The sequence below is a fragment of the Aedes aegypti genome, chromosome 1 (assembly GCF_002204515.2).
Source record: "Aedes aegypti strain LVP_AGWG chromosome 1, AaegL5.0 Primary Assembly, whole genome shotgun sequence".
Lineage (NCBI taxonomy): Eukaryota > Metazoa > Arthropoda > Insecta > Diptera > Culicidae > Aedes > Aedes aegypti.
Window position 1 is genome coordinate 183,339,733 of NC_035107.1, and position 13,036 is coordinate 183,352,768.

Below are 13,036 nucleotides of genomic sequence, written 5' to 3' on the forward strand. Positions count from 1 at the left end.
CACTCAGAATTCTGCTGGATTACATGACATATAATTGAAGTTTACATGACATGTCATGTAAATATCCATTATATACCACGCTCCAATTATGTGCATTATATGTCTCAGAAATTTACACGTTTCGTTCGAACTGTGCATGTACATTATGATTCGTCCCATATACTCGTACATAGTAAATCGGATCAATCCGTAGTAGCTGTCAAATAAACTTTGTTATCATAAGTCGCTTAAGAGCACATATTAGTTCGCACTAAAATCAACACACTCGCATTGCATGCTGTTTTTCATCATGTAAAATATGCAAGCATATCGCCTCCACTTTTGTGCGTATAATTCCTTTTCCTGACATCTTATATGTGAGACTTTGCACACATAAACATCGCATAACGCAAAAGGTGATTTCATTATACGTACATTCTGGTTATCTAGGCAGTGTCAATGCCAGAAAAACCTCAGTGATGACATTCACGCGGAAAAGTCAGCCTGTTGTTTATAATTACCAATATGAGTAATAATCTTTAGCCCGTGTAGAGACCGTCAAAGATCTAGGAGTGACTCTTGATTGTGCTCTTGCCTTCAATGACCATGTCAATCGAATTATTAAGGAAGGACTTCACCTCGTTGCTCTTCTTGGAAGATTTGGAAGAGATTTGGTTGACCCTCACGCGATTTTGACAGTTTACACCGGCCTTGTAAGATCGAAACTAGAATTTGCTAGTGTGGTTTGGAGGCCGCAATATGCCGGTCACATTCAACGCTTGGAAGGAGTTCAAAAGAAGCTCGTGAAGTTTGCTCTACGTAATCTGCCGTGGTCAGGAAATGAGATGCAGGGTTATCAAAATCTGTGTGGGTTAGTCGATTTGGACACAATAATCACGCGACATCGGATAGCAGACATAGTGTTCTTCACAAACCTTTTGACAGGACGACGTATAACCCGAGGAAGAAAGAATAACTCGCAATAACTGATGCATACCATATATTGGTATCATCCCGACTATGGGTACATTAAAAAATTATATCAGCATATGTTATAATGATATAAAGATGTTGTCGAACATAGGTTGTTACAAACTTGATGCAGGATGTTGTTAAAATAACAAAAATTATAACAAAAAGTTGTATGAACTGTAACATAAATATAACAAAATATGTTGCATGTCTATCAAAAACATATTGGTTATGATTTTTGATACAAAGTATGATAACTATAATACTGTCTGTAATATGGGATAACACATTCAGTTACGAGTTGTTTTATCAATTATATGAAAATTCTAACAAAACTTTATATTCCAAGCTACAGACAGAAAAATGAATGTTTTTATATTAAACAAGCTCAATATTGAGCTTATAACACAACAAGTCACAATCACTTGCAATTTAGGATAAAAACAATTTGTTACCACTTGGATGGTTTAAGAAACCCAAGAGACTTTTTCTTCAAACTCCCCCATATGTAGGTATTTAATTTTATTATAAAATTGTTAAAAATAAACAAATAGAAATATATTCAATAAATATAACATATTTTTTTGTTTTAATATTTTCTTTGAATAACGGTGTCTGACAAAATTACATCATAACAAGATATGCATATCATATTCTGATAAAATTTTATTATATTTTTGTTATGTCTCTAGTCAGTTGTTAATACCTCATTTTGGTATTATAATGGTACTTGTAAAAAAAAACATTTAAAACAATTGAAAATACTTCATTTTGGTATTCGATAGGTATTGAGGACTGCTGGAGGTATTGAAGTATTATTGGAAAAAAATCATTTTTACATGAAAACACATCATGTATTATTTAGGTATTACAATACCTGATCTAAGTATCAGCTTGGTATTTGTAGAATATGCAGAAGGTATTATTTGAGGTATTTTAGCTCTTATGCAGGGCTCATTCATACCTCATTCAGGTTGTAAGTATTGGAAATTATCTGGTATGGAATACCTCAATTTGGTATTCAGTAGTTATTTTCTTCTGCTCGGGAAGCGAACATCTTAGAGAGAAAATCCATTTCAACTCAAACACCTCAAATCTACGCCAGCGCCGAATTATCAATCCCCCACTAAGGACGCGTAATTATCTCATACATGAGCCTACAATTCGTTTCATGCATGAATTCAATGGGATACAAAGCGTAATTTCAATGGGAATGGCACCAAGTGTGATTAAAAATAAGTTAAGATTGCATTATCTAATAGAAGAATTTAAAAAAGTCATATAGCCATTTATAGTATAACCCTGTACATACGGTGTACCCAAATAACATTTCTCAACTGTCTGTTTTCAAAAACCTTCTGAGGGCCCTTTTGCCATTTCTTTTTGAATTCCATTGCGATGGTTCCGATTTTGATTATTCAATATCGAACGTCACAAACGCCGCCCTAAAAATAACTTATCGGCACATAGGTCTGGTATTCCAGGCCTAGACCACACGCCGTGGGAGCCGGAGAGCATTTTCCAACAAAGTTTTCCCGCCAGGTGGGTGTGAACGCCTTGCTTAACCTCCAGACTGTTCAGTAGGTGTTGGGTGGCGATCTTGAACGGATGACTTCCTGTCACTGATTGTCGGTATTTGATTTGTTTTGTAAGGGGAGATTCGGAAGAGCCTCCGCCGAGTGCCAGTGGAGCAATGATGGCTGAATTGGATATACAGTTGAACGACGGATGGCAGACTATTCAGTAGCATCAGCGCAGCGCTTGGGAGAACATCGGATTTTACGTTAGCCGGTGATATTGCCGCCAACACCGAGAATTGTATGAGGGAAGTTATATCCTTGCGGTTCGGGGATAGATCCGCAAAGATGTATAATTTGTGAAAGAAGTTGGTTGAGGTGGTGCCAGGTGTGAAGGACGATGTGGCACCAGGAATAATGTGCTGGGGAAGGTTACAGTCTGTGTGAAACAGTTCAGTAGATTATACGCGTGTGGTACCAATAGGGAACCCGGTTACTTGTGGTCGATTTGTGAAGCTTGCCAGGTACGGAGGGTGTGTTTTACCTGTTGCATATGGATGAATATGTCAAGTGCGAATGTGAGGAAAATACGTGAATCAAAGTGTTTTCAAAGAATCCTTGCGATGAGTGTGGTGAACACTTCTGGTTTAGCGTATAAATAGTGGAGAAGGCGTAATGCATGGAACCTTGGCGGAAACATGTGATTTATAGCGGGTTGAAGTGTTCTTTTATGTTTTATGGTGTTTTCGTGTACACGTTATTGTAAGCTGTGGCAGAATCGAGAAGCAAAAAAACCAAAGCAGCGTAACTGTAGGATTAGGTGATTTATATCGGTGTAAACGAATAAAATGACGAAGATGGTGAATGATAGTTACAGTTCTCTGATGGTGGCAGCTTCTGCTGCTTCCGACGGCCATTTCAATACCACCATCATCTCGACCACTACTTTGATGCCATCCGGTTATCCTCCGGAAGATGATGGAGAATTTGAAGAGATGGTGTCCCGTATCGTGGCTATCTTTTTCGGGCTCATCGGTATTACTGGCTTACTTGGTAATGCTTTGGTAGTGCTAGTTGTACTTTCTAATCCATTGATGCGATCAACGACCAATTTGCTAATCATCAATTTGGCAGTAGCGGACCTTTTGTTCGTGATATTCTGCATACCGTTTACGGCAACCGATTATGTGGTTTCATCGTGGCCATTCGGAGACCTCTGGTGTAAAAGTGTTCAGTACTTGATAGTGGTGACGGCACATGCCAGTATCTATACTTTGGTGTTGATGTCTCTAGATCGATTTTTGGCAGTGGTGCATCCGATAGCTAGCATGGTGATAAGAACTGAGAAGAACACATTGTGGGCTATCACTATCCTGTGGGTGCTCATCATCACGACGGCGCTACCGGTGTTGTTCGCTCATGGAATAAACGTAAGTTATGTTTTTATGATTGCACAATTTTATTCCTTGCATAATTGATAACATTTGATGAAAAGACTTCATTCGTAAACTTTAAAATATTTGATGTGGCTTTATTCGATTTAAGATAAATTGTTACAGTCACTGCTATTAGCGGATTCTTGATTCTTTTCATTCAGCTTTATGACTTAAAACCAAGCAAACTAATTATTTTATAATTTTTTTTTCGCTGAAAATATCCCAATTGTAATAGATATTTTTTATAATAATACATATCATAATAGTAGTAGGATAAACTGTCTATACCTCTGAGAATGCATTGTAAAGAACTGACGCATATTGGTTTCTGAAAGTTTAGGAGCATGTTTAAACAAATGTTTCAATCGATTTTTTGATTCAGCTGATTTGGTAACATTGAATATGAGGGGCCCAAACGCAAAGGGGTGTAAGTGTCATTTTTGTTGATTTTGAGTTTTGATGTTGCCGTCCAACAAAAAATAAACAACATAATTTGTAGAATATTGGTCTGTTGTTTTGGTTCCCATACAATTGGTATGAATCGAAGAATTGCTGAAAAACTGTATAAACGATTTACTTAAAACTAGGTTTTTTTCCCACTCCGTTTGCTTGTAACACCCTTGAAAATCTAAACTTACCAAAATATTGGTCCCTAAAGCCAAATATGAAGACCAATTTTTTGCCAAAATAAAACGGTTTATGAGTTGTTTTAATATTAAAACCTTGAACAGGTCTTCCTTAGCCGAGTGGTTAGAGTCCGCGGCTACAAAGCAAAGCCATGCTGAAGTACTGTTCGACAAAAAAGTCGATCTGAATGCACAGAGACCGGACACCCGGGCTTGAAATTATAAAAATAAACAAAAATAATGGCGTTTTCAGAATGTTCGTGTCTGCCCCAGGTCATTTTTAAAATATACTTGAACTTTTTGCATTTTTATTTAAAAATCTAATCTAATCAATAAACCGACACAGTGTTTTATATTCAGGACAGCGGAATTCATGTGCAATATAATGTTTTCAATCTTAAATACAATATGAAGAGTTGTAATAAGATTTGCAGGGAGCTCTCCGCCCTTTTTTTGTACCCTCTCCATTTTTAATGTATCGCAAATGATGGAATATTTGATATACAGGGGGTTGTCAAAATAACAAACACACAGGCAAACACACAGGCAAACACACAGGAACAGGCAAAAATTGGGCAAATTTGGAATGCTGTAACTTTGACAAAGATTGCCGATTTCAATTCTTTAAAAAGTAATAGACGGGTCAACTAATCTAGTTTTGAGGTGCATCCATGGAGATGAATTATGACCACCGGATACCGATGATAATCCGGATTTCCGGAAGCTTATGTCTTATGTCTTATGCAGTAAAATTATGACGTGTTTTTAGCAAAGGTCTCGGCTAAAAAATCAAAATTTTACTACACATGAAGATAGAAGATCAAATTCTGAAGCGATTGGTTCGCCAAGTTTTAAGATCGGTCCAGAAACAACCAAGATATGGCCATTTATCTGGAATCGGTGCCGGTAATGGATCCGAATTGGGATCAAACAATTTATTCACTCAAACTATGTTGCGCAATATTGTTTTCTCCCTAGCTTATCATAAAATACCCTATTATAAGTTGAAAATGAGTCTTGTGCAGATTTGGCCACTCATGGCGCTGTCAAGTGCCCCGGGGGAACCTTGCATAGGGGACATTTCGATTTTGACACCAAAGCATATCATGCGACGGCTCATTCTTCATATCTTGTCGTAAATAGGGCAACTGTAGACTCAAAATGGATAGTTGACTACAGTGACTACTTCCGGGACCACCGGATGTCCCCGAGAGAACCTGTAATTAGGAACAATTGAAATTGAACTGATGGTGCGATGGTTCATTTTTCATGTCTCGTGCTAAATAGGGGTATTGTAGACCTAAAATGGATAATTGAATACAGTGGCCACTTTTGGAACCACCGAAATTTCCCGGAGGAACCTGTCATTGGGGACATTTCTGTTTTTACACCAAAACATATCATGCGACGGCTCTTTCTTCATGCCTTGTCGTAAATAAAGTAACTGTAGACTCAAAATGGGAATTTTAATTGAATTGGCCACTTTTGGGACTACCGGGTGTCCCCTAGGGAACCTATGATTGGGGACAATTGGAATTGAGCTCCAATACTCATTGTGCAACGGCTCATTCTTCATGTCTAGTCATGAATAGGTCACGGTCAATCTTTGTCAAAGTTACAGCATTCCAAAGTTGGCCCAATTTTTGCCTGTCCCTGTGTGTTTGCCTGTGTGTTTGTTATTTTGACAACCCCCTGTATATCAAATATTCCATCATTTGCGATACTTTAAAAATGGGGAGGGTACAAAAAAAGGGCGGAGAGCTCCCTGCAAATCTTATTACAACTCTTCATTTTAAAGTTGAAAACATTATATGTCGTTTTGGAACGCTTCACAAAGATCCCAATAGGGTCCTAAAGCCCTGTCCTAATGTTAGTACCAAACGATTGAGTTTAGGCCAGAAACACATGTTTACTCAATTTTTGAATGCTTTTCGTTGGTTAACGGTCAAAACACATTTTTTCTAATTTTTGAGATTTTGTCACACCACCACTTGATTTAAACTCAAATTTTGGATGTATTTTGTTTTCAGTGTCCCTTCCGAAATGTAAAATAGGAACAACCCCAGTGTTAAAAAGATGAGCCTCTCTAGCGTTTTTGCCGACTCAGTGAATGCCAAACATGATCTAAAGTGTCAAGGTTCAAATTTGAACCTATTAGAAAAATTGGATTTTTAATGTGATATAATCGTTATTTGAACACGAAAAATTGCTAAAGTGGTTGCAAGAACATGCTCTTTTGTTTTGTTAAATAAAAACAAGATTTTATTAGAAATTTTAGGACCCTATTATCATTAAATGTTGAACGATTACATACTGACGTCAAATTGCTGTTCACGGTAATGTGCCATCAGATTCGTTTCGGAAGGCGTCAAAAAATGCGTTTGCTCTCACAAACCATTGCCGGCGGCATCCAGAATCAAACTTAAATGTAGCTGATTAGCTAACGTCGTCGAGCTATCTGAAACTCAGCCATAAGATGTGCTTTTTCATTAAGAATTTTGTACCGTGTAAACTTGCTATGCAGTTTGAAAGTACGCACAGTTTCAATGCAATTGAAAATCAAATTGCTCAGGATGCTAAAAGCATTCTCAATCAGGAGAACGTATTCAACAATACTTGGGAAACTAATTTGGAAGAATTGATAACTATTATTAAAAAATCAAATACATTAAAGCCCCTTGCGATGATGAAACATAGTAATCACAAAACTTCCAGAAAAAAAATTTCTTCAGTAATATCCTTTACAAACCTAGGTGAGCAATTCTCCCTGACAGTGTTGTGAAAAACTCAATTTCTCACAACTCACGTTTGAGATTTTTCATGCGTGAGTTGTCAATCATGCAACTCAGCAGTCAAAAAATCATGGATGAGTTGGCTCACCTTTTTAACTCATTGTCTCGTATTTCCACAGTTTACTCCCACACGGCAATAATTTCTTGTTAGTCTGGTAAAATTATGTTAATCCTTTCTAACGTAAACAACAACATTCGCGTTTCACGAGTTTATGCCGGGTTTTGCGACTGAATCATGTTTTACGGTTTGAGTTGATTGAGTTGATTTTGCATCAAAATCTCAAGCATGAGATTTGCGAAGCAGATCTCTAATGAGTTTGCTCTCACGGGAGAGCGTATTGATTGAGATTTTGAGTGTGAGTCTATCAACACTGCTCCCTGAAACAAGGCCACCTTGATCGCTAGTTTTCGATAAAACTTAATTGGGGACACCTCGTATGCCAGCTAACTAAACAGTTTGCGGAAAAGCCCATTTTTTTTTGATAAATCTTGGGTATTTCTTCACGTGATATGTATCATATTTTCATTGGAATACATAGCAAACTTAGTAGCATCATATAGAGAATGGATATAGCTTTCATTTGAAGTTAAAAAATGGCGGCCATTTGAAATTTGGCTGTCATCTTAAATTTTGTTAGAAAAATCGTTTTTTCACCATTCTAAAATTACTATAAAAATTCAACATGTTGAGTGCTAGCAAGGTGAAAACTCATTCTACTACTCAAAATCGAGATGGCTTCACGATGACCGCTAGATTTTTTCACTCAAAATAATACTCCTATTCTTCATATGAATCGAATAAAACACTAACGATTGAAAATTTGTTTTTTTTTGTTGTACAAAAAATAATGTTTGCACTGATTGCAGTCGTCATATACGTCAAAATTGTAGAACATGATTTAGAAAATCATTTATTTCATAGGGTAAATACCATTGCTCACCTAGTTTTTGCAGCCTATCTCACGAAAATTTTCCTCAGCTTTCTGATGGTGATCTCCGAAATCAAAACGTGGTGTGCGCTAATGGTAAAAATCGATTGTTCTAATCAAATTTAAGATGGCGACCACATTCAAGATGACCGTCAATTTTTTTTTGCCTTCAAATGATAGCTATATCCTTTTTCTATACAATGCCTTTAAGTTTGCTATGTGTTCCAACGGAAATATGAGACATATTACTCGAAGAAATACGCAAGATTTATCAAAAAATGGGATTTTTCACAAACTGTTTAGCTAGCTGGCGTACGAGGGGTGCCCAATTTGAGAAAACCGAAAGGACCTCCCTTAAGTTTTATCGAAAACTAGTGATCAGTGACATAAAATTGGAACGATGGGTGCGAAGGCGGCCTGGTTTCAGCGAGAATTGCTCAGGTATACAGTATAATCGTGGATTTTACACGATGTACGGATACGGCAATGTCACATATCGATACATATGATTATCGAATAATATCGCGAATCCGGTTAAGCGTCAATTTATTATGGATCGCATCACCAATCAAAGATGACTCCCAGGTATTTACCTATCCCACTAATTTAATGTTCCTTTTATGACAACTGTGGAGATGCAGAAGATTGTTCGGTCTCTAGTAACAATGGTTGTCTAACTAACATTCCTTCCTTTCCTCGATGACCGTAAGGGCGTGACCAGCGTCGTTATTGACTTTTATAATTCTCGATTTGTGCACATTGAGGAATCGTAAGCTAATCCCAAGCGCCAATCATTAAATCTCTGTGCAACTACGAATTCTATGGTCATCTATGCTCATGCTAATGCTCTTTTTTATCTGCTATGTTTTTTCATGCGACCTTTTGTCTGTATGACGTTTTGTACTTTTGCCATACATGTGATCATGTGAATATATTTAAGATACTTGCAAAACCATGGTAGAATTTTATCTACATAAAATCCATGATATCGTATAGAGTAAAAATATTTTATCGATCTCGGTTCAGTTCTTTAGGTCGAAATACATCAAACTCAGCTCAGGTTTGTTTCGCTATCTTTTGAAACATAAAATGAACAGGTTAAGGTGAAGATGAATCAAAGCCAAACCTAAAATTTTCAAGAGCACAAATCTGGAAACTTAATCGATTGGTCACCTGCTGGAGGTGATCAATCGATTAAGTTTTCACTTCAAACGGATATACGGTTCTCCAGATTTGTGCTCTTGAAAATTTGAGTTTTGGCTTCGGTTCACCTTAAATTGAAACAGTTTGGGTGGTAGGTCATTTAGCATAAAGTCGTTTGACATAAATCCGTTTGGCATAAATTCGATTGGAATAATTGTCATTAAGCAAAAAGTCATTTGGCATAACGATCGTTTGACATAATAGTCGTTTTGCATAATGATCTTGAAACCAAGGTTTTCTTAAGGTTACATTCGTTTTTATGTTTGATGGTAGGTCATTTGGCATAATGGTCATATGACATTAAGACATTTGGTATAATGGTCGTTTGGCATAATAAACGTTTTGCACAATGAGTTTGAAACCAAGGATATTTTAAGGTGAGATTCGGTTTTAAGTTTTCCACCGACGACATCAAGCTCATTTTGGAATTAGTTGATACAAAACAAAATTATGCTTTATTCTCATCCCATGCTCTTGAATGAATTTTTGGATTAATATTGGATCGTTCGAAAATTTTGCCAAAAATATGTACTTTTGAAAATGTGTTGTTCTTTCAAACTGTGCTGTGTGAAGTTTTTCTGGCATTGAAGCTTTAATCATCTGGTGTCATATAAAGGCTATTTTTGAATAACACTTACTTTACTTTTGCCGGCTTTACGTTCTTCAAGACATGACCTGTGCCACAATGTTACGCCAACTAACTCGGTCCATGGCTGCTATCCTCCAATTTCTCGATCGCCCCACACTTCCAAGATCCTGCTCCACTTGGTCAAACCACCTAGCTCGTGGCGCTCCCCTTCGTCTTGTACCGGCCGGATTTGAGGTGAACACCATTTTTGCGGGATTGTTGTCCGGCATTCTCACAACGTGTCCCGCCCATCGTACCCTTACAGCTTTGGCGACTTTCTGGGTACTGGGTTCACCGTAGAGTTGCGCAAGCTCGTGGTCCATTCTTCTCCTCCATACGCCGTTCTCACATACTCCGCCGAAGATCGTCCACGTCTCATGCCCAACACCAACTATCCTTTATTACAAGTTTTCCAATTACCGTTTTGTCTCAAATTTTGAACAGACTCATATTCCTAACGCTCGGTTTTTGTATGGAGATTTGGTTGAAGTGTTTCGCTGATATATGTCATCAAATTACCGTAATCCGAGGTAACATTAATCATTTTTTTAAATATTTTGTTTAAAAATGAAAATGTTGCGAATTTTATATTTTTTAAACAAGTACTTCCACCCACAGCTCGTGACTATATACTGTATTTAGTTTAAAAAAAATTAAGCGCGTTTAAAAAAATGTTTTAATTGATTTTTGATTTGGCTGATATGGGGTAACATTGATCACCTATGTAAACAATGTTCGGTAATATGGAAAATGTCGTTACTTACATAAATCATGGCCCTCTGTACAAGTTATCTACTTTTTAAGTTATTTTAAATTTAAAAACACCTCGAACCATGGATTACACCTAAAGGTAGGCAATTTCCTAAGGGAATTCTATATTCTTAACAGTAATTCACTAATGTTGCCTAATTGAGCATACTTATGAAAGTTTTGACAACGGAATCGTTTTCGGCGATGCCATTTTTGGTAAGAACCGCATTTTTCTTGCTCATATCGTTTGCAGAGTTTATGTGAAACATGATTGTTCGGTAGTGTCATCCTTACCAATTGAAATAATTGTTTCGAAATGTTGACAAATTTACGCATAAGGTAAACGCAATTTACGCAAAAATCTTCACTTTCATTAGCTTATGAATATAAGAAAGAGAAGCACCATTCACGGTTTGGAAATGTTCCATCAATAAGTAAATGGCGATACGAAATTTTTACGAGAAGAATCATTCCGAACAATGTTACCCCGCTGATCAATGATACCCCGGATTACGGTACCTTAAAATGGCAGTCGATTGCAATTCGTAAAATTGATATCCAATTATTTTATACCTCGGGAGTAGAATTGATTCTCTAGTTCGAGGTCAATAAAACTAGCTCAGAGAAAATTGTTAAGACCTTTCCGTATTCATCGAATGTATACCATGTTATTGAATTGAACATCCCTACCAATTGTTTATGTTTGTGTGACCAACTATATAGCAGTTGATGATACACCATTTTCTAATTGTAACCAACACTAGATAGTGAACAAAATCAATTGCGTTCTACTAAAAGTAGACATGAATCTCTTTGTTGGATGAAATCCCATTGTACAAGAATCATATATAAAGTCCAAGTGACAATTAGTATGAGTTAGTTCAGAAGACAGTCAGTTTCACGGATAGTTCAGAAATAAGCTATTATGTGAGTGATACTCAAGTCAGTTGTGCTCTTAGTCAGCATTCAAACAGTACAAATATCAACCCATCACTTTTATTAATACCATAAAGTTCAAGTGTACAAGTTGTGAACCACCAATAAACAATGAATTGCAACCAAACATGTTCTAGTGAGTGATTCTAATAGAAGAAACCATCCATTCAGTGTACCTTAGCCAATTCAATCCCCCATGAATTTGACTTTTGGGGTCAACAAAATTTATTTGCGAAATTATTCATTTGAATACGATTCATTCGTGGTGTTCGGAATTTAAAACAAAGTGTTTGTAATATGAGACAAAATGAACAAAGTCAAAATGATGTTTTAAATTTTTACGTAAAATAATACTAAACCAGTTTAAATAACCATTTTCATCAGCCTAGCAGTTAGACTTTGCGAAGAAATTAAAAGTTTCAAAAATCTCAGCTATTGTATAGCTGATAGATGCATTTGAAGTCACTGTTAGCCTTAAAGGTTCGGAATATGAGTCAAAACGGTACCAAGAGAATGTATTATCAATTTACGGTAATATTCAGAAGGAAAAATATCACGATCATAAGTTATACCCCGAACAACACCAAGTTTAGCCAATGAATCAGCCTGCTCATTATCATATATTCATTAATAAATCTTTGACAATTCAAATTCATTAATAAATCTTTGACAATTCAAATCTATATAAATAAAAATGAAATGAAATTCTGCTATAGTTGTGTTCTTGAAGTGTTTCGACGTGATTGTGTGTAAAAAAAAACTCAGGATATTCACCGGCAAAGTCAGAAAGAACACTGGATTGAACATAAATTTTGTATTTAGGACGTTCCATGACGTTTTTCAACAGCCTAATTGATGGCAAGATGAAGTTTGCTGGGACCAATAGTTAAATAATATTTTTCATCATGAATAAATAATGATGAGTTTTGAAAGAGATGATACACAAAGCACGAAGGCAACTCAAGCTATCAGAACATGCAATGTTAACATTTGGTGGGCATTCAAGTTCATCAGGTTACAAGCAAGGCATAAAGCAATCAATTGTGCAATAAATATAGAGCAAGGAAATTTTAGTTTGAAAAAATGAGCCAAAAATGCATTGCATACTCCAAAACCCGCAATACCTTGGGCTAAGGATCTAAATTGCGTTCAACTGCCTTGTGCTCTTAAACAATACCATGCCTGCTGAAAACTAGTCAGAAATCTTTGGTATGAGCTCGATTATACCAACCTCGGTAAAAACTTCAAAAAATGCCGATAACAAAGGA

At 36.5% G+C, this 13,036-nt stretch overlaps 1 protein-coding gene across 2 annotated transcripts in view; it reads left to right on the plus strand.

The window, feature by feature from the left end:
* Window positions 1-2,548: 2,548 nt before the first annotated feature.
* The window catches only part of LOC5567406 (allatostatin-A receptor), a 395,031-nt gene continuing 384,543 nt past the window's right edge, over window positions 2,549-13,036 (plus strand). For both annotated transcript variants that reach the window (XR_002502618.1, XM_001657351.2), the window contains exon 1: window positions 2,549-3,898. Coding sequence is in view for 1 of the 2 variants with exons in the window: in XM_001657351.2 (XP_001657401.2) it covers window positions 3,317-3,898 (582 nt within the window). In the remaining variant the exon portion in view is untranslated. The remainder of the gene's footprint in view (window positions 3,899-13,036) is intronic.